This window comes from Chelmon rostratus, chromosome 11 (assembly GCF_017976325.1).
Source record: "Chelmon rostratus isolate fCheRos1 chromosome 11, fCheRos1.pri, whole genome shotgun sequence".
Classification (NCBI taxonomy): domain Eukaryota; kingdom Metazoa; phylum Chordata; class Actinopteri; order Chaetodontiformes; family Chaetodontidae; genus Chelmon; species Chelmon rostratus.
The window spans coordinates 2620208-2647123 of record NC_055668.1 but is presented as its reverse complement, the minus strand read 5'-3'; the positions used below and the strand labels follow the sequence as shown (position 1 = coordinate 2647123).

The following is a 26916-nucleotide window of genomic DNA, read 5'->3' as shown; positions in this document are numbered from 1 at the left end:
GGTGTTGGGGAAGGGAATCTGGCTTCCTGCCTAGAGTGACTAACCCAACTGCGTATCAAATTTTTACCTCGAAATACTATTGGAGGAGGTATCCTCATTCATATAGAGGAAGTGGATGTGAAGATTGATCGCAGAACCGTTTTGTGATTATTTATTTTTTCTTGCTATGGCTGTAAAGATGTTCACTAGCTGAACGCTCACCGACCTTCATTTCTTACTTTCTCAAACTGCTTGAACTATATTGCTAAAGCATGCACTGGACAACAAAAACGTACACATTTATGCAAACGATATCCAAACCTCCTTCCACGCTGACCCCACGGTCAGTTAAAGGTGCAGCCAGCAGTCCAATCAGTAATGAATATGCGGACCGTACCACCCCGGCACTCGAGCAGTACCGCCATCAGCTCAGCCCTCTTCAAGTGGACCCACTTCAAAGCACTTGTATCCCTTTTTTGTTCATACACGCATAGAAATGCAGATTCACAGTGGCATTTGAGCCTGATTTATCAGACTTCTCCAGTCTGCATGTCCCCAGCAGGACTCTGTAGTAAGGATTAAAGGCTATACCATCTGGAAAAGGTCAATTCGCCATCTCTCTCCGTCTCTCCATTTTTCCCTTGAAGATTGCCAGATAGGAGCTTCCCTCACTTACGACTGCAGCTGCTTGTTTCATGTGTGTTAATGGTTTTCATGCCATTTGAATACTCCCTCATTTTAAGCACAGTGAGCCACTTTCTCCTGCTTTTTCCTGCACCATGTGTCTGTCTTCCCATGGGGAGACCTGCTCTCACCAGGAAGGCCTCCTGGACTGTGTTGAACATGCTTTTCAGGGTTTGTTTGAAATCTTTATCTTCATACATACCAGTTTTAAATGAGCCTGGCAGACCTATTCCAGTTAACAGCCATTCTGTTTGCTCACTGTTGTTTTTGATTGCCAAATATTATTCATCCACCTGGCTTACTTTAACTGCTACTGATATATTGACATTTGCTAGTTACATAAGTTTAAATATTTGTCTCTTAAAAATATTTAAAGAATACATCACCAATTTTGTAGTGGGTTATTTCTCACTTCCGTTATTATAGTGTTTACTCAAAAACTGCTTTAATCTGCTCACCTTGCTTTTCTCTTTCGTTCCCTCAGGGGGATAAAAAATACAAAATGCTAGAAGGAGTCACCAGATGTACTCCGGCAGTCATTAATATACGTGGGTGGCCGCACAAGTAAAGTGTGTGTGTGGGAAACACTGTGTCACGCTACAAAATTTCAACACAACTGCAAACACTATCAGCAATGTGTTTCTGCAAATACAACCACCAATACAACAGACCACACCAGATGCTCTGGAAACAGCCTCAGAGCATGTTGATGCCATTATTAGAAGTGTCTACACCTCAGTTTCTTGGATGTTACTGTCAATGGAAATCGGTGTCAGGTGGCTCAGGCTCTCCTGATGCATGGTTTAGTGCAATCTAGTCTTTACCAAGCCAAGTTTAGAGAATTATGATGTCAGTGGCATCGTTAGGAATCAGTTATACGCTGGGCGATGGCAACATCAGCGGATAAAAGCTATAAATTCTGTCTTCATATTAGTTTGAGCAGTTGAAAGGCAGATATATTTGGTTGTGGTTGGTTCTTGGTTGCACATAAACTCCTCAAACTTCTTTAAAAAAGCTTTTCCAAAGTCCATGGAGTATTCCTTCTGAAGCCTCAGTGTGGATCTCTGTAGCAGAGGTCGAGGTGAACGTGCCTGTTGAGGCTGCCACAGTGTGGTCTGCTAGCAGAGTCACATGACTTGCACCCGCTGCTCTGACTTTTTGAGCTTTTTTGGCAAATCCTGTTAACTTTGGTATTTTTTTAAGTAACTGTTGGTCTCGCTTTTTTTTTTTTTTGGACCTTTTGAGATTTTGAGGATTTGTAATTTTCGTGGAAGTATATGGTGTTTGAGTTGTTTATATTTCTTTACATTTCATAGACATATGTAATGTTAGTTTCAGCCCTGAACATCTCTGAAATATCTGAAACCAGCAATTTGTGCATTTAATTAATGTTTTGTTTTTTTGTTTTTTGCACTATTATAGGCATCACATTCAGGTTTCATTTTTGTTATTTTCCTATTTTTAGGAGTAATCATTTGTAAGAACAGCTATGTAAAAAGTTATTGTATCAATAGTGCTGTTACATTTCTAGTTTTGGGCTGTGAGGTGACACCATGCGAGTAGCTCTGAATGGACTCTCCTTCATCATATTTATTATACAGAGAAAGAGGTCCCTTATCCTCGCTGCCTCCTATTGGTCAGTGTTTACCTCAGCCACTTCATTGTGCTGTGTGTGCTTGCACAACACAAACCACCTGTGAACTGGGTAAATGAAGCCATGTTCCATTACAGAGTGAGATTGGGTGGATGTTTTTTTTTTTATCACTCATTTTGTGGTGTGTTGAGTTCTGGGGGTGGGGACTCTGTCAGGCGTGTTTGCACATCTGCCCTGTCGATTCCATCGTCGGCCCTGAGTGCTGATACTTGTTGACAGCTTGACCGAAGGGACGTACGACGTGTGTGTGCGCACACATACGCTACAGCTCGGCATCGTGTTGTGTAACATTGGTTGTATTCGGAGGGTGCCTTTGTGTTGTATGAAAGGAGTGTGTGTATTTATGGCTGCATGAGGCTGAATGTTCCACTGGATGTTCGTGTGCTCAGTGTTTTACACAGCAACATGTAGCATCAGTGATTCAGAGGTCAGAGTGGAGAGGAAATATGGCATATATTTTCAGTATGTTTGTATTATTATCAACATGAACGTCAGCTGTTTTTGTGACAGTTTGTAAGAATTTAAATAATAATTAAAGAACCTGCACCATTGTACTGATACGTTAAGCATCACAGCTCTTTGAGCATTTTTACCACAGAAACACAAAATAAGCTGGTTCCAGTAGTTGTCAGCTGTTTACTGCTATCTGCAACTCTGCAGACCTTTTTTCAGGGTGTCTCTTTTTTTGCCATTTGTACCATTGTATTTGAGTGTTGACAGAAGACAAGGGGAGAGGGAGAGGGGGATGACATGCAGCAAAGGTCCCCTGGCTGTGAACGTTGTGCTTATTATGTATTGGCTATAGCCAGGCTCAGCAAATGTTTAGTTGAGAAATGGGGAGTGGAAATGGAATAAACAAGTATAAGGTCCGTATCTAGCAAACAAACAAACAAAATGAAAACATCTGTATTAAATAAAGGTACAACATCACGCAACTATCAGAGCATCACATGCATTGTGCATGTTAATTTCAGAATCTGATGCCTCTGTGCATCTTAGAATGAATGATCATTGTCAATAATCTGTGAAAAACATGTAAGGCTATGTCAAATTAAGGGAGTGTGTGGTGGTGCTTTCTTCAAGATAACGTACATAAATAGCAATGAGAAAAACTCTCATTTTCTGATTCAATATGCTGTACAACTGTAAAAATACAGTAGATAATGAAGTCCAGAATCTGACTGCACACTATGGTGATTATTCATACAAGATGATTATATACAATCATATAAAATCCTTACTCTCTCTGTTCTGTACTGATAGATGTTTATAAGTGTGTGTTTTTATTCAAGCCACCAAACTTTACGCTCATTCACTTCTAAGTTTAATCTTCTAAAATGCTGCAAACAGTAATCAAAAAGAGAAAAAAAAAGATTTGTTCACTTACTGCCACACATTTGACTGAAATGAATGGCAGTGATAATCCAGTCATAGGGATTTTATTCCAACGTATTATTGTTAAGTGTTTTTGTGCTGCATTGATTTAATGATCTGTATACTTTGTAGTATCCTTTGAGGCATTGGCCAGTATGAGATGGCTTTATTCTGAACATGTGATTGTGAAGTTTTTTCACAATGAAACTGTGCCAAGCGACTTGCCGCTGCTGTATGTGAGGCTGCTGTTGAAATGATCTTGAAAAATAAGAGTCTTATCCACAGCTGTCATGGGACCAGCCCCGGCATTCCTTATCCTCTCCCAGTTTCTATTTCTTCTAGAAACTGAAGTCAATACTCACTTAAAAACACACAAACGATACGCACACAGAGCACCAGTCAGGCTCGGAGAGGGAGAACAGGCAATTTTATGCAGGTGATTTTAGCATCTCTGACGCATGCCCCACAAACTCATGCACGCACACACACACACACACACACACACGGACACACCCCTCCCCTTCATGGTTGTTGTTTGATGTTCCACTCAGGGTGTCTTTGTGTCTTTAATCTGCTCTGCACAACCGATGAAAGACAGTTGGTTGATGAGGAGGCTCACACACACGTGCGCACACGCACACACACCCTGTAACAATGAGTCATCCACTGCTTGAAGCATCACAGGCCACAGGTTCACATTCCATTCAGGAGTTTCTGGAGTACAGGTAGCAGTAGGCAACATGGATACAGTTATCTATCACAACATATTTGATTTTCTATCGACATATCATCATAGTAAATATTGGGGTATTTTATTTGTGATGTTGCAGACACATCACCGTCAGTCGTCAGAATGTCCTGAGGTTTGATATCCAGCCCTAAACCAGACTCCACCAGAATTTTCCTTCTTCTTTAACTGTGGACTTCTCACCTCAAACATTAGCTTCTTTAACAGTCTGAAGCTCTGTGAAGGTCTTTAAATCTGTCATTTTGCTTTGTCTCTCCTTTAAAAACACAAGGCTTGAACAGCATTGTTTGTCACATCACCATGCACGTCCAGCACACAATCCAATAGCAACGAAGAGAGCCTATCACCTTTGTCATCTTTCTTAATGCGCACATTGACTCGCGGCGGGCGACACGCTCATCATCCATTTCCGCCTTGTCGTGCCAATTAAATGGCCTGTTCTAATTCTGTTTGACAACGGCTGGCTGTGCGGTGAAAAGTAGATTAAAGACATGAGAGGTTTGTCCCACAAGCTGTTTGTTTCTAATCGCTTCTTCCACAGATCAATTCACCTCAGAGGAAACTCAATAGACCGGCCGCCATGTGCATGACACACAGAGCTGCAGCCATATTACAGTTTTCTTGCAATTTTCATTTAGTACGTTTGTTTTTTCCTGGTCCTACAGGTACGGTCTCTCATTAGAAGAGAAATTACCTGGAGCTTTCTGCAGAGTGTCAGAAATAGTGCTTATAACTTAAATAAAGGCCCGACTGATTTGTGATTAGTCTGGTTCAGAGCCAGAGGTACTTGATCACTGATGATGTCAAACATCAGTGTTTCCCCATACAGTGATTGGTAAAATGTAAATAGTATGTTTGGACAAATATTAATTGTATTGAACGACTCTGTTCAAATGTCAGTTAAGAACATTTGGTAAAACTTAATTTTATGTAACTGAAATTTATAAATATTCTTCAATTAATTTCCTTTGAAATTTCCTGAAAAGATCAACATTTATGTAATTTGGGGCAAATTAAAGGGAATACAGGAATTTCCTTTAGAAAAATGTTTCATTTAATTTTTTCAAATTAATTTAAACATTAACTTAACTAATTTATTACTGAAAACATGTTGAACTGTATGCTTGCCTGTAAACAAACCACATTTTTGCATTCAAGACTCATTTAAACTGGAACTACTGAACACTGCCTTTATTTTCCCTTTGCTTAGGACCAAAATAGCTCCATCTTTCTGGAAGCTCTGCAGGAAATTTACAGGAAATTATCAGCTCGAAAAATAAAGCTTTACCAAACATTTCAGTATCACTAAATCACACACACTTTGACTAATCTGAGGTTTGCCTTTTTGATTCTGGATGGACGACATCCATCAGTGTACGCCACACAAACAATAAGATCATGTAGGTTTAACAATTCCCCTAAATCTTTGAGCAACTAAGAGATAGTACAGGCTCTTTATTTATGAAATCACTCCAAATGCCCTTTTTTCCATTTATATATAAAGATCTGACAACTGACATGACGTAGGCTCGTCTGTTTTTCTTCTGCTATGTCAGAGTTATTTAGAGTGATGGGAACCACTGAGTATATTTACTGTTTCTACTTCTCAACAAAAATGATATTACATAAGAATTATTGTGCAGCAGCAGAGCCAAATGAAATAAAAGCATTTATTTTTGTGGTGCGCTTCCTCCCAGACTCACTGAGTCGAGGAGGACGTGTGTGTGAGTTGGCTGTTTTTAAAAAGAGTTGAAAGGACCAGCAGAGACGAGGCTTGTAGCCTGTTTACCTATAGGCTGAAATTAGGTGAGAGACTGTGCAAATGTTAAATGAATGATAAGAAAATGTTATGTGGTCAAGGCGGTCAGATCGCTCCTTATAGGTTCCAAGAAGCAGAATGACACCTGGGCAAAGCAGCGTCTAAAGCAACCGGTGAGCTCGCTGGGGAGGAGATAGGCTGAGTGTTTGCATGACAGACAAGCGTCGGTGTTCAAAAGAGAGGAGAGACTGAAATGCCAACTTGATAGTGAGGAAAATGGTGTCTTACTCCTTTCTGAACCAATGCTAGTAGTCTAGAATTTAGTTGCCATTTGATAAACTAGGATGATGTAACAGTCATGACAGATCATTATTTTTTAATGCCAGGACAATGACAGTGCTACAAAGAGCGGCCGCGTGGGCGACCAAACCGCTGTTGCTGTCCATACAAGTGCAAATTAGGCAAAGCACCTTTTTGTTTGCCTGAGTCTCCATAACAACTCCTTTGTTCTTAGTGCTTTTGAAACCTGCTTCCTATGATAAAAAGGCAACTTGAAAATTCAGATTGAGCCGCACAACAAACTTCATAGTGATTTTATCTAAGAAAGACTTGCCATCCACTGCTGCATTGTACTTCCATCCTGTTTTTTACAACATAATCGAGCTGAATGAGGTTGTACCGCTCTGACAGTATTGAGTCATTAAAAGTGAGACATTATTCTCATTTTCAGGTTCATACTTTTATTTGGGGCCCCTCTACTAGAATAGTTTTGCATGCTTTAATGTTGAAAACACACATTGTTTTTCTTGTACTGTACATTGCTGCAGCACCTCTATTCACCCTCTGTCTGAAACACTCCTTTTTAGCTCCTGTATGTTTAAGGGCGTCACCTGCTCTTTCTCTGGTCAGCTCTGTCGGCGCTTTATCTGCCAGGAAATCACTAACTGCATTTCTACCATAAATGTGACGGCGAGAACAGTTTCTAAACTGAGAACTTCACCACCTCAGACCCTCTGAGCCAGCGGGCCAATAATGTTACAGCTTTACGGTCTGGGCAGGTTAGCTGCTGGGTGCTAATCAGAGTTACGCAGCGTTGTTGAATGAATTCCTAAAGTTTCTACCATTTCTTTTTCACATGTCGCTATATTGCTACCTTCAGTTAATCAAATACATTCACATACAGCAGCAACACACACACACACACACACACACACACACACACACACACACACACAACCCAACGGGCATCTATATATATATATATATATATATATATATATATATATATATGCTGTGTGTTTGTGTCCAGGTTGTAATATTTTCTGCGCTGACATAGAGTAGATAGATTGAATACACCGGTACGTTTGAGTTAAAGTGGTCTTGAGTGGGCTGGGGTTTTCAGTGGATGTAAAAACTGTCATGATAATATCGAGTTAATCATAAATGGAATGAGAAAAGAGCATCTGTGAGTAATGAGGGTGTCACAAATGGGACGCTTAGCATGAGCTTGTATCTGAATTCATTAAGGTCTTCATATTGACTTAGCAGGCTACCCATTGTAGGTTAGTGTTCAGTGGATCATTCAGGGTTGATCTACAGTGTGCAATGCAACACAATGACCCCCTTAAAACATTTGAATGTCTTCTCACTGCACCTACCGTGCACACAATTGTCCCCCATAAAATCAAGAGCAGGATAAATACTGTGAGAAGGCTGTTGTTTTTATTATTATAGCCAATTTACATAAATTCAATCAGTTAAAAACCAATGCAAACCAAGATCAAACTACAAACTGGTAAATGTGCAATGCAAACTGCTTTTTGTATGACCAGCCAAAGAAGAACTGACTCCCTGTGTTGTTCTGATATTTAAAACTGTAGCAAATGGTCTGTTTTAGTCATTCAGTATTGTGAGGCTGTCTGATCGTGAACTATCCAGTGTTAGCTGTCTGAGAATATCATTCACCAAGCCTGTATGTTTTAAAACGTCTTGTGTTAGCGGACTGCGCCGGTCATCGTGCTCGACCCCCATACATACCCCCTAGTGAAAAATAGTTTGAATCCCTCTCAGGACCTCCAGATGGTCAAGAGCTGAGCAGCAGCTTGTCCTGGCCGTCTGTGAAGCTATAGCATTAGCAAACATAATGTTAGCTTAGCCGCCAGAGAAACTGAGAGCTGTCAACATCAATTTTGTTTATATCTGGTATCCTCAGCCTTAATTGTGAGACGTGAGCCATCAGCAGTTTATCATTATTTAAGTCCCCCTCCAGTCAGAAATGTGGTTTTTGCTTGTCATTAGTAGAAGGATGTATGGGCAGTTTGACACTAGAAGGCTGCTGTTTTTATGTTCATCTAGTGAAAGTGGAAAGTTTGTCTGCGCTCGTTGAAAATCCGATATTAAGGGGCGGGGCTATGGGCGTGATTTGTGACATCACAAACAGTTGTGAAGCCAATCCTGGTCCAGTACTCAATTTACACGAGTGTGATGTGGAAACTTGAAGGCTCCAGTGCACATAGACTAAGAATTGATTCTCCAGTGAAGTGGGACACATCTTGTGTCCAACAGTTACACTTTTGGAAATGAAAGCATAGATTCTGGACTTTTAAGTGAGGAAGAAGGAATAGATGTCATTTTAATGATTTTAACAAGATAGTTGAGCTCTTAGCTCTTGTAGAAAAACCATATCAGACACAAATTATTGCCTAGTATTTTATAAACATCTTAACATGTGTGGAGGGGATCTTTAAATAACTGTAAGTATCTCTGTAATGTATTATCTAACTGTGTTTTTTGACATAGACAGATAACATTTGAAGTTCTTTGAAGCTGAATGCAAAGTATAACACTGAAATGACGTAAACCCTGGCTAAACTAAAGGGTGTGCATTTTCTTTCACCTTATTTTTCCTTTGTATGATTTTAGAATTATCGAAACATCCCTTTTTATTTCATGTGATTGAAAACATAATGCTAATATAATATTAGCATTATATGCTTATATAATATTGCCAATTTAAATTGCAGTGTTATTTTGATACTATTCAACTATAAACTGGATGCACAGGTTTCATAGCATCGTGACCACTTAGAGAAGCACCAATGATCTCAAACGCTGCTTTAATGAGTTAATGAATGAAAACCTCGTTAGAGAAACCCGAATGTGAACATCCACATGTGTCTGATGTGTATGGGACAGTTTTGAAGGAAAGACATTTGAAATGTTCCAGTGCAGCCTTCATGCTGTAACAACTGTCTGTGATGTTGTGTCTGAGACCACGTACCACCAAATTTGCGTCACTGTTAACCAGCCTAATAAGCGCCCACTTAAACACCTGAGCAGCTACTGGCCGTGCACCCCACCCCTCAGCCCACTCCACCCCCATCACCACCAGGGCTGCTAATTGGATGTGGCAGGGAATTGCTGCGCACTTGCCTCGCAGCGACTTGTACCCTATAACCATACACAAATCGATCTGACATGTGGTATTAGATTAAATTACCAAGCAGCGCAGTGACAGGGAAAAGGATTTGTTCAACCCCCACCGCTCCATCTCACACGCACCCTCCCAGACCTGCAGAGGGATGTTCAGCCAGGCAACAGGAGATGCGGCTCCATCCCGGTTTTTCATCAAGCTTGGTTTTCAGACCAGCCTGCAGCTAGCCGCCGTTTGCTGCACACACAGGTACACATAACATGGTTTTCACTGAAAATAAAAGGAACAGTGATAGACTAACAGTAGCTTACTAACTTTAGCCACAGCAAAGGGCAAATTCGAGTGGTGGCGAAATGACCCCCTGCAAGCTATATTATATTCACGAATCATTTGTAATTTGAGTCAGCTCATAGCCGTTTTGATCAGGAGATACAGCGGACAATGTGAGGCTTTACAGAGAGCAGGAAATTAAGTGAGACACTTATGAATCCTCATTTTGCGTTGTCACTGACAATGAAATGTATGCTATATGTAGCATCCATTTCACACTCTGACTATAGTGCACTATTTAATGAATACAGAATGATTTCTGACTTTAAGACATTTGTTAATCCTTGAAGTCAAAGGAGCAGAACAGCTATGGATCGACACAACAGAACAAAAGTCTCCGGCACTCATCATCGTTTCATTAATCCTAGAAATGAAATAAACAACAGTGCAACATTTCTGTGTTTTACCACTCTGTATTACAATTTCTCATAGTTTTTTTCAGTATGTAGAATGTCAATTAATAGAATCTTTTCAATTGAATAATAAAGCAGGTTTTTCCAGTAGGTCTGTACATGAGCTGCAGTACACAGAACAGAACTTCAGAGCAAATGAATTTGGTTGGAATAGCATTCAAGCCAATTTAAGCATCTTCACACAAGCTAATCTTAGATTTCTGAAGAAGAACAAGGGTTTTGTAAAGTTTAAAAACTGTGAAGTCAACATTTTCAGGCCATTCAGACCTCTGATAGGTCACAGCATGGTAATGCTGGGTAACGCTTAATAGCCCCCTCTGGCATTTATTTGTATGTTTCAACAATTTCTTACTCTGAGAATGTGCGCACGGCGAGTTGCTGACCAATGTGATCTTAAATACCAGTCCATCAACATGAAGGCAAGATAGCATGTGGTGAATAAAGCATGGTGTACTGGAGAAGAGTGGTGTCAGCTGTTTTAACCTGTTGTGTTTGTAATGTAGGGAGTCATAGCTGATCAGTCAAATAACTTATTGCCGTTCATCTTTCAGTCCCACAATACTTTATTCCACAACCAGTTTCAGCTGTTTTGCATTTCTTAAATGCTCAAATGCTACAACAGAGGATTTTACAACAACGGCGAAGGTTGCACAACCGTATTTTTCTGTCCTTGACGGTGGTAAAATCTAGTCATTCAGGCCAGTGGAGCACTTTATCTTTTGCTCCACCTTTTGCTATGACATTGGAAAAAATGAAACAGACAAAACTAATCCAAAAATATCAAAGTAGCACCTATATGCTTTGTGTTGGATCTCTGCTCGGATTAGCCAGGCCACTCCTCTGTTTTATAACCATGCCAGCAGCGCGGCTCTAGGGATGGCAGCTGGTCAGATGCCCGGCTCATTTTGTTCTAGGCTGGACGATTTTAGCAAATGTTGGATTATTTCCATTAAAGTTATGCACAGATATTTATGGCCCCTAGAAGATGAATCCTGCTGTCTTTGGCAAACCCCTTACCTCTTGGCTAGTTCCTCTACAATGAGGTTTTGCCTTTTGACTTTTTGTAAAATGTCTAAGTTGATACAGACTTGTAATAACTGATCCTTTGACTTTTCCTCTACACAGGGATGTCCAAACACCTGTAGGGCAAAACCTCAAACTTAAAGGTCCCCTCCAGACATGTTTAAGATGTGTATGAAACACTGTGCTTTCACTAATAGTGTATTTCTGATGTTTGTTTCACAAAAAAAGTTCTATTGTCTCTAAAATGACATCTCTTTCTTCACCTGAAGCTGTGATTATGCAAATATGTGTCGGAGAGAGATGTCTCATACACATATATGTATATGTGTGTGTGTGTGTGTGTGTGTGTGTGTGTGTTTAACAATATAACATACCAATTTATATATGTGTATGTATATATATATATGTTATATGTCTATCTCAAATTTCTTATTGTCAACAAATCCAATGAAAATTCAGTTTTACTTTTAACAGCATGTGATGATGATATAAAATTAAAGTGATATATATGCATATATCACAAACATAGTTACATTCAAGATGAACAGCTTGTTACTTGTTACTCAAACAGGAAGAAATATTTCAGTTATTGGGACTATTTTCAGTGAGATTAACCCTCATTTTGTGCTGTAGTGATCTTTTGGGGCAGCAGGATGGCGTATGTGGGATTGAGTCAAAATAAACTACAGTATGTGGTCTTAAGACAATAAGAAAAATATAGACTATCACCACTCTAATTACACAGTCCTTAAAGCCTCACATTTTCCAGGTGGTGTCTTTCCTACTTGGTGCGTCAAACACACCTGCTCTTATATCTGTAATTTGCATCAATCTACATATAATACAATATGCTTAAATTACATGTACAGCCAAAAAGAGTTATAAAAGTTGGTGTTTTGAGGAATTACAGAACTTTCTATTTTCTTGCAAAAAACTAGATGTAGCCCATGATATGCCCAAGTGTACAGTTAAATAGATGAGTGTTTTATTCAGGGGATCAAAGGAAGGATCCTGGTGGTCCTGGAGGTAAAGGAGAACTTTAAAGCAGTGATAGCTGCTATTCCAACATATTAACCTTTCATTTGTTCTCTGTGGCAGTGCAGATAAAAGAGAAGCTGCGTTTGCTCAAATAGATGGTGAATTACTCCATTTACATCTGGCCAGTTCATGGTTGCTACGTTCTTTGTTTGCCTTCTCCGCTCAGAAACAAGGAACCAAGGGCCGTTTGTTGTCTTAGTCGATGTTAACGAGGTTAGTCCTCTCACTGTTGCTCAGCCCCGAGAGAAAGCTCCACTACCCAGCAATTGAACTCTGTGCAATTTAAAGAAGCACCAAACAGCTACTTTCTCTCAGGAAAGTCAGGAAACAAAGGATTTACATTGGTCTGCAACTGACCGCTGTTTTGGTAATAGATTAATCTGTCGACTATCATTTTGGACATTAAGCATGCGACCATGCACTGAAAATATAAAGGAAATGTAACTAATTCAACAATCAAGATTTGATCAGATGTTACTTAAGTTTATGCTGGGAGGAAATAAACGAGCCACTTTAGACTGTCTCTGGCTGATTGCATGAAATATTCCAATTACTTGAAATACCAAAAGTAAAAGTGCTTAATTTTGGAATAATATGTATCATATTACTGGAATATAATAATTAATGCATTAATGTGTTCGTTAATGTTGCAGCTGTAAGGTGGGGCTCATTTTGATTAGTTTATATGCTGCTCGGTAGTCTAGTCTATAATGATGCATCGTAATTAACTAGCTGATTAGTATTTTATGTGAATAATCTGAATCTGCAAAGTAACAAGTAATTCAAGTTATCGAATAAATGTAGTGGAATGAAAAGTACAATATTTGCCGCCAAAATGCAGTGAAGTACAAGTTAAGTAATAGTACCTCTAACTTCAGTACTTGAGTAAATGTACTTAGTTACATTCCACCAATGGAATTAATACAGGCCTTAGATGTAGTTCCATCACATCTAAAGTCTCTAACATTAATATCTTATACCTCTGTACAAGAAAGAGAGTCAGAGGCAGATTCAGGACACGAGTCAGTAATGGAAGTCCTGGGTTGACACTGCGGCTCTGACTCTGGTAAATGACATGCAAGAAATAACATTATAGCCCATCATTTTTTTTCCCTGCTGGCTGAATTATGGATCAACAAATGAACTTGTTGACATTCGCTGTCACATTCAAGCATTAGCTTGTGTTATTATGTCCATGGACTACATGTTAACATTCTAGCATGTAAAAACACCTCCTCATACAGGCCAATAATAATATGTTCACAGTGCGGTAGCTAAAATACTCAAAGATATAATGTTAGCTTTTGCTAAATGAATAAACTCTGTTATCTCCATATGGTAAATGTGCACAGTGCGTTATATGGACATTTTCAGTGGCGTAACTGAGAAACAGAGCATGCTTGTCATCATAGAAATAGATCATATGGTTGTGGTGATTTTGCAGCTTCAGTGCAGAGGATTGTGATGTTTCTAACTGTGCACAGATCTGCTGCCTTACCTTGAAAACCCGGTTCAGCTCACTCATGGGAGCCTGCCGGTCTGTAAATGCGTTCTTCTGTGGCACAGAAGACTTCAGTGCTGATAGGCTGTTACTTATGAACCAATCAGATAGTGCTGTGGGCGGGGCATATCGTGAGACCACAGAATGGTGGCTACAGAGAGAGGCAGCTTTTTGGAAAATAAAAGATTCAGATAATCGTAAATGGCTGAATATCGGACGTGATAATCAGCCAGACCGATTACCTGTTGACCCCTCTTCTATCTTATCTTCTCCCTGGTCTTTAGAAACTGTTGGCCTGTGGCCCACGTGTGCCCTGCATGATTTCCTGAAACAAGCTTTGTTGTCTCACGTGGTCGGATGAATTAGATGCTATTTTAATTGATCATAGTGATGGGCAAAAGAATGAATATAAAACCCAGGCTATTGTTTTTTTTAAATGGACAATTGTACAGTTGGGCAGGACATACATTCTTTTGTACTTTCAGGCTGGACAGCATAGAATAAGCCTTCAGGTTTCTATCTTTGAAACTAGTGCTGCACTGGGGTTTCGTGTGGATTGACATATAATGAGGTACATATGAGTGCATGTGACTGTGCATATATTGGTGCTGTAAGAGTGTGTGAAATGGAGATTACCACTATTTGCACTTCAGCAGCACGGATTCACATGCTTTCCTTTGTAGATATGTTGTGGCCACAGTGCAGCCAGAGGTGCAGCTGCATACACACTGCAACTCCAATTAGTAGTAGTCAGCACCCACACCCACATTTCAGCAGTTCTTCCTCAAAGGGCAAAATATCACTGCCTTGAAAGTCTGTGAATCTTAAGTAGAAAAGCAGAAGATGATCCACTCAGCACTGGCATGAGGATCTGAAGTTACCACCTGCCATGTGCCAAATGCCAGTGAAATATGTGGCACATATCTGTGTGACAATCAGCCAAAATGTAATACTAAAACTGCCTGGGAGGATTTTGTATTGAGGTCTGTGTGATAAATCAAACATTAATATCTCCAGTGTCATTTCTGAAACATGTCTTACTGTCTTTGTACTTAATTACTTGTGTGTGTGAGGTTTACACATTTCCCTAATCATGAGGATTATCTTCTTTAGGAAGCATGTTAATGTCACGTTTGGGGGATGGATGTTAAACTGGATTAACATTATTTGATGTTTGAAAGCCTACTGATTTCAACAAAGTGTGTTTGTTTGAATCAGATTTTCTTGTTAGTTTATATTATATTATATACAGTATATTGAAATCCATGATTAATTAACCTTGATCTGTGATATTGCAACTTTTTAAACCTTGGATTTCCACCACTCAGATATGTGGTTCTTACGCTAAGTGAAAAATTCACAATATTGATTGCGTGTCTTGTTGCTCTTTTTGTGAACAAAAAACTGTATCCAATTTGAAATGTTAAGTTGTCATTTGAACTATAAAAACTGTGGCTGAGAAGAGATATTGTATCTTCTGTACGAAGGCACATAAAAAAAAAAAAAAAAAAACGTGAAAAAAGTGCTAAAAATGCCACCCCATTCAATGAAATGTTAGATCGTGTACTGGGGAGACAGCCCAATGACTCTGGTTAGAATATAAACTCAGTGTTTGCTGTGTCCGGTCCACCTGTACACCTGCTTGTTAATGCAAATATGTAACATTAGTGTGATCTAGCGTAAAAGAATTAGTGGAATGATTGTTGGTGCCAGGTGAGGGGTTTGAGTGTCTGAGGAACTGCTGCTTTCTCTCTTTACACGCAGCAGTCTAAACAACAACAGAGTGTACAGAGAATGGTGTGAAAAACATAAAAACGCCCAGAGAGCAGCAGTTCTGTGAGCATAAACAGCTTGACAATAAGAGAGACTGGCCAGGCGGGTTCAACAGGAAGGCCCTGTGAGGTTGACTGGCTTATCAGTTGCATGTGGTGGATTAATGTGCTATTCCTCTGTCAATATCCTAGTTAATATCCCAGATGGGATTTTCCTCTCTTGTTGTATATGCAGCCTTGAGATTCAGAGTGTTTGCCAACAGAACCCACCTGTGCACTAAGTAATGGTCATCATGTGATGAAGCTGGATAGGCCTTCAGTCTCCACATTCTCCCCCACAGCAACCTGTTGCCTCTGCGGTTTTGTTATAGTCTTCATGGAAGAGCTGTAACATGGCCAGATCAGATTAAATCTTGAGCCAGACACACACACACTCACACACACTCGTCGAATGGTGTGGCAGACGCTACAGATTTGTTGCTGAGCGGCATGTGCAAGTGATTGAGGAGAACGACTATATCAAGTCATTTACCAGAATCACCCTCAGATGCACCAACAGTGTGACATCATCTGTGGCAGAACTTAACACCTGCCAAGCCCCAAATGCAGGTAGATTTTCTGTTAGGTGAGTAAATCTTGGAATGCTTTGCCACACTGGCAGTAAATGCTTCTACTGTTTTGGTGTCAATTATACGTTGTAGTTTGACACACGCACACACACACACACACCGTGTAACAGAACGTAGATGATCCATGATCCATATGGATCTGATTTAAAAGCAGCCACTTTCGCCTTCATTGAGTGAAATCCCGTAGGCTTCGACCTCAGGCATTTTCAGTGGATTAACTGGGAAACTGGGAATGCCTGTCATCATAGAAATAGATCGTAAGATTGTGCTGTTTATTCTAACTTCAACAATATTTGCTGCCTGTCCTTCAACACACAACTCTGCTCGCTCGTCTGTGACACGGTCGTCCTCAGTGTTGATAAGCTATTGCACACGTGGCCTGTAACAGATCAGATAGTGCTATGGGCCGGACATTGAGTCACCAAGACAGACTAAAGTGTTGACCAAAGGAGTACATTTTCTAATTTATTTTACACTAACGGCCTTGTTTTTGTTTTGTTTTGGTGTTTTCACTCGCATCAGCTACTCGCTAAACTATCACTTATCTCCAGTCTGCTGTTAGTGGTAGAGCGTGACGAGTCTGACGAGGAGGTTAAAGTTGATTAAAATGATCCAGCATCCAGTAGGTTTCCAAAACCTTCAAATGTACATTTACATTTACATTCGTATTTGATCCTTATGTACATTTAATTTGCATATATAATATATAGAATATTTCAGATACTGTAAATACTATATATAAATAATGGATTTGTATGATATAAACATACATTTAAATACTTCAAATACTATTTAGATACCGTCTTATTTGTAACTTCAAGAAAGACGGTACCATTAACACTGCAGCATTGCTTGGTCAGATGTTATTTTTGCTTCCTGCACTGTACTCAATACCAAAAGAATGACTTGTACAGTACATTATTGTTTATATACAGTACATATACTGTAGGTGTAGTTTTAAGACTTGTGGCTTGGTTGTCTACTAGCCAGGCTGCTATGAGCCTGGATCAGGACTCTCAGGCTTCAGTGAACCTGCCCCACCCCACCCTCCTTGCCAGCTTACATAGATCATCTGCTTATTCATGGCCAGCCCTAACTCAATCACTGCCTTCCACCAGAACGGTAACAAATGACAGCAGGGGAAATTACAGTCATTCGTCTCCGTCTACCCACATCCTGTCAGCCTTCCTTTTCTGTCTTTAAAACCAGGACACCTGTACTGTCCTCATCCTCTTTTTTCCTGGACCTGATTTAGCTCTTTCTCTGTGCCCAGAAAGATCCCACCATATAAGTTTCCAGCAAGCTGACAATCTCTACCAATCACAATTAAAATTGCATGGGTTTATGTACACCATCATCAGCATAGGAGGCGCCAATGTCTTGCTACTGTGCTGTACATGTACTATGATTTGATAGATGACCTGTCAGGCGGAAAGCAGGTCACCTCCACATCTGAACAGATGTGCTGTGGGATATATGACATGGACTTGTGGCTGTTATTAAGGCAGCTGGGGGTGGGGAGTTAATTGTAGCTCTCTCTTCTGCCAGAGAATTGCCACTTTCAGGTTGAGTGTCTCATCAAAGTGCTGGAGGCAGATGTCAGTGTTGCCTTTGCAGTCAAGTTAGTTTATTCTCATTGTTTTGCATCTAGACGAAACAGATTTGCATGACCTGTAGCTGTTGGTTGCAGACCGTACCTTAAAGAAATATACACAGGAGTGAAAAAAAGTCATTTCTTGCTTATTTATTTCCAAATGAAAGTCCGTTGAATTTCATAGACATTTCAAGCAAATCTGTTCTGGTTAAGCTATTATTTCAACTTATTATATTTAATATCTAACTATCTATCTAAATGGAGATCATTTAACATCCATTCTGGTTGGTTGATGCCGTACTCAGCCAGATGCATTGACCTACACATAACACTGTAGAAAAACATCTAAAAAAGTAAATCATATCCAGTTACTAATAATTTCACAATAATTCATAATCCATAATTAAAACATGTCACATACTGTAACCCTTATCCAGTACACCATGCTTTATTCACCAAATGTGTATGACAATCTTATAGATCACCATAGATACTAGGTTTACAAAACATTACCATAGTTTTTTGAGAATACTTAATACAAACACAATATTTACTGTTAACGGAAACAGAAATGTCTATACCATAAATGACCATAAATACAGATCCGACAATATTTAAACCACCTTTTCAAAATCCTCTTTACCAAATATAGTCTTTCGAAACACAGTATACTCAAATCTCTTCCATCTTTTAGTGTGTATAATAACCATAAATCCATATCCATACACTTTAAGACGTAAGGTTAAGAGTACAGGGACATTAGACGTCTTTCCAGTCATCATGAATTAATTATTTTGCACACTACAACCCTGCTACTGCAGTAAGTAGGTAAGTGATTAGCATTTGTGGCCTGTAACCACCAAATTAGTGCAGGTCTTTATTGTTCTGTTTTCTCTTGTTACGTGCATGCATCAGACGGAGGTTATCAAGGGGCCATGTGGCAGTGTGGGGATGACGTTCAGACACGTCCCAGCCAGCGAAGGGGATGCAGTGCACGTCAGCATCGAGACGGTCACGCCCAACTCCCCTGCAGCCTTGGCAGATTTGCAGAGGGGTGATCGTCTCATCGCCATCGGAGGTCTGAGATGTGCCTTTTGTCAAAATTTTTGAAACTTTCATTCAGTTCTTTGTGATACTGATACTTATTTCCTGTTCTTGTGTCTGTTGATAGGCGTCAAAGTGACATCCTCGGTTCAAGTGCCCAAACTGTTAAAGCAGGCTGGAGACAGGGTGGTGGTACTTTATGAGAGACCGGTTCGTCACCAGACTCCCTCTTTTGGAAGCCTGGGAACTCTTCAGGAGGGGTTTGGGCAGCTAGAGGAAACAGGTTTTAGTTCCCAGGCAGGAGGTTATGAGGAAGACCCAGCACCTATTACCACCCTTTCCGACATATCCGACAGCAAAGACATGGACTCTGAGTTTGAAGAGTTGATTGTGGACTCCAAACCTTGCCAGAGTGGTGGCCCTAACAGCAGTACCACAAATACCAGTGACATTAAGGAAGAATCCTTACTTACAGTAAACCAAAGCCCCAAAAGGACTGTGGCCAACTTGGCCTCTAAGCCCCTTGGTACCATATCACCTATCCTCAATCGCAAGTTAAACCTGGTGGGTCTCCAGTCACCACTAAAGCCCCAGCCCAAAGAATCACCAAAGCCCTCACCGCATAAGACCAGTAGTGATCCAGGGGAGGGTCTGCAACGCCCCACCATGCCTCCCCCACCTCCTCCTTCCCGACCCCCAGTGCCACCAAGACCTCAGATAAGGTTGACGTCAGCCTCCTCAGAAACCAGTCTTTTGGAAGGTGTCGATTCTGTTGCAACTACAAATGCTACTGTTGCTCCTACAGTGACTACCACCATCAGCGCTTCTGAAAAGTCTCCAGAAAAAGCTCCTCTCACTGGAGCCAGTGAAGACAAGGCTGGCACTGAGAAGATATGTGTCAAACAGGCAGAGGTCAAGCAGTCTACCAAGCCAGCAGAAAGCAGTGATGAGCTGCCCGTCCCTCCCACTGTGACCAGCAGCAGCAAGGCCGATCAAGCAAAGGACAAAGCTTCAGAGAGCTCCTGCAGCACACGGGACAGTCTAGAGGACCACTCCCTCTGGGAGTCCCCAGAAACCATGTTTCGTAACCAGACAGGTCGCTGGCCCAAGGCATCTGTGGTGTTTGAGGTGGACAGCAACCATAAGTACCTTAATGTGGCCCTGTGGTGCAAAGATCCCTTTAAGCTGGGCAGTTTGTTGTGCCTGGGCCATGTCAGCCTCCAGCTGGAACATATAGCCCTGGAATGTATGGCGACATCTTCAGCAGAGTACCAGAGCACCTTTAGGTTGGGGCCTCCAGAACCCAGAGCTAATGTCAGCCGCACTGCGCTTCGTAGCCTCAGCACCCACAAGGGCTTCAATGAGAAGCTGTGTTACGGAGATGTTACTCTGAACTTCTGCTACTTAGCTGAGGGTGAGTTAGAGTGTCCAGGGGGGCTGGCAGAAAGGGAGCGAGAGGGGAGTCTCCATGATGAGGATCAAAGGGAGAGAGAGAGGGAGCATATCCCCTCAGCACCGCGTGATGACTTGGCCTACGGTGCCATGCAGTTAGTGGAGGTGCGTCACAACTTCCAGGACACCCAGTTCCAGAACCCCACCTGGTGTGAATACTGCAAGAAGAAGGTTTGGACCAAGGCAGCCTCTCAGTGTATGATCTGCGCCTACGTTTGCCACAAGAAGTGCCAGGACAAGTGCCTCGCTGAAAATCCCTTCTGTGTGGCAACGACTGAACGTCGTGGAGCTGACCCTGAAGCCAAATCTACCATAAACCGGGCCACCACTGGTCTCACGCGCCATATCATCAACACCAGCTCCCGCCTGCTTAACCTCCGGCAGGTGCCCAAGACTCGGTTGGTTGAGCAGGTCACTGATGTGGTGCCTGGAGTAGTGGAGCCCTCACCCAAGCATACCCCCAACACTTCAGACAATGAGAGCAGTGATACTGAGACCTACACCAGTGGCGCCAGCCCTTCAAAGCAGCCCGTCGGCAGTGGTGGCAGTAGTAAACTTGTACGGAAGGAAGGTGGGTTGGATGACAGTGTGTTCATTGCTGTGAAGGAGATAGGCCGCGACCTGTACAGGGGGCTTCCCACAGATGAGCGCTCCCAGAAGCTGGAGCTGATGCTGGACAAGCTGCAGCAGGAAATTGACCAGGAGCTGGAGCATAATAACGCTCTTGTGCTCGAGGAGAGGGAGGCCACAGATGTCCGGCGCAAGGCACTAATCAGTACTGCCCTGGCCAAGTCTGGGGAGAGACTCCAAGCCCTCACCCTGCTAATGATCCACTACCGGGCAGGCATTGAAGACCTGGAGTCAGTGGAAAGTACGTCTCCTTCAGAGCAGCAAGGCTTTAAAGGCAAAGGAGAAACCCTGGAGGAAGATGCCCTGATGGGGACAGAGGTCTATGACAGTGACATATGCAGCCCTGTGGAGGTGCAGCTGCTGGATGACATCACTGAGGAGCAAATCTGTGTGGAGGCACTCCACTGAATAAGACTACAACAGAGAAAGAGGAGAACAAGTGCTTTGGGCTCGGGCCTTCCAGCAAATTTATGTCCAGTTTGTTTTTTGAGATTGGGAAATTTCAGAAGTCCATTTTAAAAATTGGGAATGTGGGGTCCAGTGTTTGATTCACACTTTTTTTTTTTACCTGACAAAGAAAGGATGGGTAAAGGAGTTTCCTCTCCAAGGATCCATGGTAATCTTGTTATTGATGTTTTGATTTGCACATTATGATGCCATTTCCATACTTTTGGTTTTTAAAGGGAAGCTTGAAAGCTACACAATTATCTGCCCTCAGTAGTGCTGCACGTGTGTCCTCAAGATTTGTTTTTCTGTGGCTTCAGAATATCATTGCAAGCATTTAATTCAGTTTGCTTTCTTGTTTGTAACTGCTTTTACCCAAGGACTAACCAAGAAAACGTGCACATTTCTGTGGTGTACTAGTCTGAATCATCTTAACTTTGGAGAAGGAAAATAGGTGTTAAAATCTGTTTTCTCTGAGTAACAAGCCCATATGAAGGTGAAATATTTGAGTCTATTACCTTGTGCTACTGCTAGGGAAAAGAAGGTTTAGACAACCTGTAATTTGTCTAATGACCCTCTAGGTGGTCATGCATATCTTTTGTTTTGAGCACTTTTTTACTGTAATATATTGGATTTTATAAGTTATTTACCCTGATCATAACACTCTTTGGGATATCAGCAGTTGCATAATTATTAGTGAACTTTCTTGAATTTTTTTTTTCGTGAATTTTCTTCTTTTGGTTTATTTGTTTGTTTTGGTTAGGTCACATATGTTTGATTATACTATAACCCAAATTTTCTTTTTCTTGAGAGGTCCTGGGTTAGGATTTTGAACCATTTCTTTGTATTTGTTTGTCTTGCCCAGTCACATTTGTTCATCCCATGTTCAACTTCTAAATCTCAACTATTGCACATGTTTACTGATCAAAGCTCTCATGGGTGCAATGTGAAAAAAGGCACATAATTGACTTTTTGATTGATCTCTGAATGAATGTTACCCGGGAGCTCTCGTGATGTTAAAATTTCCAACATGTATTTGGTTTAGTGTCTGTGTGCATGTGTGTATGAAGATGATTTCCATGCTTCAAAACTTATATGATTTAGTGCACATCATTTGCCTTCAGGAGTTTTGTCTTCATGCCCAAAAGTTTGAGTTTAGGTTTAGCCCTTTCTGTGTTTGGTGTACACACAGCTGTTTGACACTGCCTCCCACCTTTTCCTTGCAATCCATCAAGCATTAATGTAGCCTGTTGCAGTGATTCTATCAGAACCGGCTACAGCTCCAACGTGCTATCCTGTTCATCTTTTATCTTTTACAGCCTCAGAGAGCCACTGGAAAGGACTTTGGTGAAGAGGGAATATTACTGTTCTAACTCTAGTTTTTATTTTCCCAATCACTTCAACACATATTTCCAGCACAAATGCAATTGAGTTTTGGTTTCAGTCCATCAGAACTGTGACGTTCAAGACCACTTTATGAGGTGAGCGTTTGTACAGAGGTGCGAAACTTCAATTTCTCACTTAAGATCTTTTTTCTTTCTCTCCTCCCGCTACTTCTTCCATCACTATTCGTGTGAACGGCTACGCATACAACACTATTAATGTTTTCAAGGAGAAGCTGTTCAGAAGTGTGCCCTGTTGCCATTCGTGCAGTTCATTGCATTGAGACACAAAGGTCTTTGAGAGAAATCAGGAATCGATGGGACAGGAGAGGCTGTGACAGCAGGCTTTTTGTCCAACCTTTGAGTTTAGCCATTCGTGACGGATAAAAACATTCTTGCCATTAGATGTGTTGGATGACACATTGTGGAATCTACTTGAAAAACACTGAAGGCTTAAACTCAAGTGTTTCCAACCTTGATAGCACCAGAGACCATTTTTTCATCAATGGCATTTTTTGGACCAGTCAACCCCTAACCCTTCACGGCTGAAATGAAGAATAGCTTCTGACGTGAAGTGGGTCAGCAAACACATTAGGACTTACATCTCCCTTAAGAATCTTTTTAAGCTCTCTCAAAAATTTTTTTTTTTTTCCTGATTTTAGCTAGCTGGTTGCAGCAGTCATAGGAATGTGTGCGTGCAGCTATGTGGGTATGTGGGCTATGTACTGGCATACTGATGGCCTACTTTCAAAATAGTCTCCTTTTGTAAGTGTGGAAGGGAGCGATGAGGAAACCCTGGTCAAGGTACCCGTGAAATAGCCTATAATGTTATAGAAATACTACTCGTTCTGTGACCTTGTACCAGAACCGGGGTTAGAGCCACTGCTTTAGAGCTAAGATTACAGTTTTCTTGAGACATCTATAGATGTTCTTATATTAAGTACAAAACCAAGCTGATAACACATTCAATAAATACAAAAACAACAGTACATCACCCAAAATGCACTGAACATTAAACCCGGTTGAGTCAGCAGAGGGTAGGTTTTTAAGCATTGGTCCAAGGTCATGGGACAAGACAAGTAATCAGTCAGACTCTTTCCTGTTCTTTTCTGTGTAATAGATATGTTGCTCATGTAGATATTGGCTTACTGGCTGCTGTACTTCAGAACCTCAGTCTCTGTGTATCCATATTTTTTGTGCAATATTTTTGTAGGAAATTAAGCTGATAATCAGGAATGAATCCCCATGTCTGTGATTTCTCTTCTTTTCTCTTTAAAATGTGTAGTTTGTGCGTCCACCTGTCTGGTAATGTAACCTGAGGGTTTTTCGGGACTAATGACATCCTGAGAGGAGTTCACTCTCAGTAAACCCCTCTTTTGGCCTGAGAAGCACTGCTTTTTCTGCTGCTGCTGCTGCTGTTACAATGTGCTCTTCCACCGAACTCACCCCCCATCTGTCTGGTAATGTAACCTGAGGGTTTTTTGGCCTGAGAAGCACTGTTTTTGCTGCTGCTGCTGCTGCTGTTGTTACAGTGTGCTCTTCCACAGATCTACCCCCCCACCCACTCCCGGCCCTAACCTTTGAAACTGCACTTACAATATATTCAGCGGGTCAAGATGGTGTTTGTTTCTTTTTGTGTATGTGAGGGATGTTGTACACAGTTTTTGAGAAGGCTCATGTGATGAAGCTTTATTGTACATAACCTGAATAAACAAGCTCAATGAATTCCCATCACTCTGCTTTGTGGTTTACTCGGCTCACACAGGAGAAGTCTTGAACTCTCTATTACATCCAAACTGAATAACAGATCTTTCAACATGGGGACAAACACTGGACAACCACTGAATCTAAATTAAATGATTTGCAACAAAAACGTTCATCAACTCGCAAAAAAAGCAGGCCTATATTTTCAATGAAAATCAGAAAACTTTTAATTTTTAATAATGTCACAATGTTTTCATCAGCAGAAATGTCACTGATGACAGCTAAGAGCATCTGCAGGAAGACAGAAAGCTCTGGAAAAAGCTGTTAGGTTAAACTTGCTGTTTTTTCTCAAAATATTTAATTTAGTACCACCATCAACATTTAATGACAAAGCTATATTTTTCATGATGTGAACAAATCCCATGAAAGACCAAAATGAAGACTGCATTACCCAGTGCTCAGACTGACAAGAGCACTGTGTAAAAAGAGCACGTGGGGCTTCAGGTAAAGATGAGTCAATGGAGTACGACCCAGGAGACTGAGTAATATATGGGTCTGAAGCCGAAACACTGCATAGTGGGCTATAATACTATGAGGAAGGAGGAAGGAACACCACGTTCTTCATGCAGTCCTATTGTTGGACTGAATGTGGCTTCAGGACTCAGCATGCTCTCCACACTTAACCATGCACCTCCTCTGCAGCTATTTTGCTCCATCAGTAACATTTACAGCACTGGTATGCTCCACTCAGTCCTGCACTCTTCTGTCAGACTGCTTCTGACATTGGATTATGGGGGGGCTGTGACCATTTCACTAACATTTTCCGAAACCAATGATCCAGCAGACTTAGTCCTCTTCATGCCATGCGTCATGCTCTTTGTGTGGACATTGCCATTGTGTTGTGGACAAATCAAAGCTTGTACTGTGATGTCTCAGATTTCGAGAGGCATGCACTGGGCCTGTGCTCTGGGTTTTGAGGTTTGTAGGTGTGCAGCTCCCTGAACCTGTCTGTTGCACTCATCCTATTCCTTCCATCTAGGACAAGAATCTTTAAAAGTAGCTCAACCTTCAGCGGGGCATGTTGACAGAAAGAAAAGTCTCCCTGACAGTACAGCACTGCACTCATCAAGAAATTGCGATGATGTCTAACTTTTTTCTTCTTTACATATCTGAGTACATCAAATCAGAAGCTCATATTTCCCTGCGGAGGTGTAAAAGGAACATTTGGTGAAGCTTCCCTGTATGTGCGTTTCTGTAAGAACCACGGCTCTTAGCGAGGAGGGAAAGGAGGGGAGGTATTGTGTGAGCATCTGCAAAGTAATTGAAGCCCAGTGTTGAGATAGACAGGCTGATTACAGTGTGTCTTCTCCCACATTTCCCCATCATGGCAACTCATTCTGCTGTCCTCCACTATCCAAAGCAGCCAGTCATGTCAGTTGTTCTGTAACCATGCTGAAAATTACGCACATTCTCAGCTGTTTGGTGTTTTCATGGTACCTATACATGCTACTCCTCTGTTCGCTCCAAACTGTCATGCCGGTAATGTGAGGCAGGATTTAGAGTGACGCCAACAGTGGTCCAAATGCTCAGCAGTTATCATGCTCTATAGTCTGTTTCAGAGTTGTCATTTTAGAGGAAGAAACAGTTTTTTCAGAATATACCACATTTAATGAGGATATGGAGTGTCCACAAGTAAGACAAAGCAAAACAGGTAACATCCATACGTGTAAGAAGGCTCACTGATGTTGGCACTGAATGTTTGCAATCGATTTTGGTTTAACAAAAGTCCAACAAATATTACTGTCCACAAACAACTCAAACAATTGATGCAAAGAAGAAGAGGACTATTCCGGGGGAGAGTTGTGCTGTGTCAGTCCCTGCTCAGACCAGCAAATCTGCCGACTGTCACAGTTTTTGTATAATCATGATGTTATTTTACCACTTCACTAAAATCCATCACAGTCTAGCACAGTTTTTCACAGCCCATCAGCAAATGTATGAGGAAATCCAAAAACACTACATGTGACACAACATTGTGAACATCACAGTAGTCCAAACACAATGGACATCCCAGGAGGAGAAGAGCAAATCAGTTCATAGTGTGATTTTACAGACACTTCTGCAGCAGAGCTGCACCGGAGGCAGAAATAAGATTCCATTCATCCATCAGAGTTTATCAGGGGGAAATAATCTCATTGGTCAAGAGAAATCTCATGGGGCAGGGACAAATAAACACATTTTAAATGCATGAACTGTCTAACTAGAGAAAAAAACAATGATTTATGTATACACAGTATACTCACTACTTTTGCAGTAAGCGTACATGAGG

The 26916-nt window shown here is 41.2% G+C and overlaps 1 protein-coding gene across 1 annotated transcript in view; it reads left to right on the top strand.

Annotated features, from left to right (window-relative positions):
* Positions 1-24611, top strand: part of pdzd8 (PDZ domain containing 8) — a 43920-nt gene extending 19309 nt beyond the window's left edge. Inside the window, exons 4-5 of the mRNA XM_041947910.1 lie at positions 18847-19009; positions 19103-24611. Of these exons, the coding sequence (XP_041803844.1) occupies positions 18847-19009; positions 19103-21465 (2526 nt within the window). The 3' untranslated portion in view covers positions 21466-24611. The remainder of the gene's footprint in view (positions 1-18846; positions 19010-19102) is intronic.
* The last annotated feature ends 2305 nt before the right edge of the window (positions 24612-26916 follow it).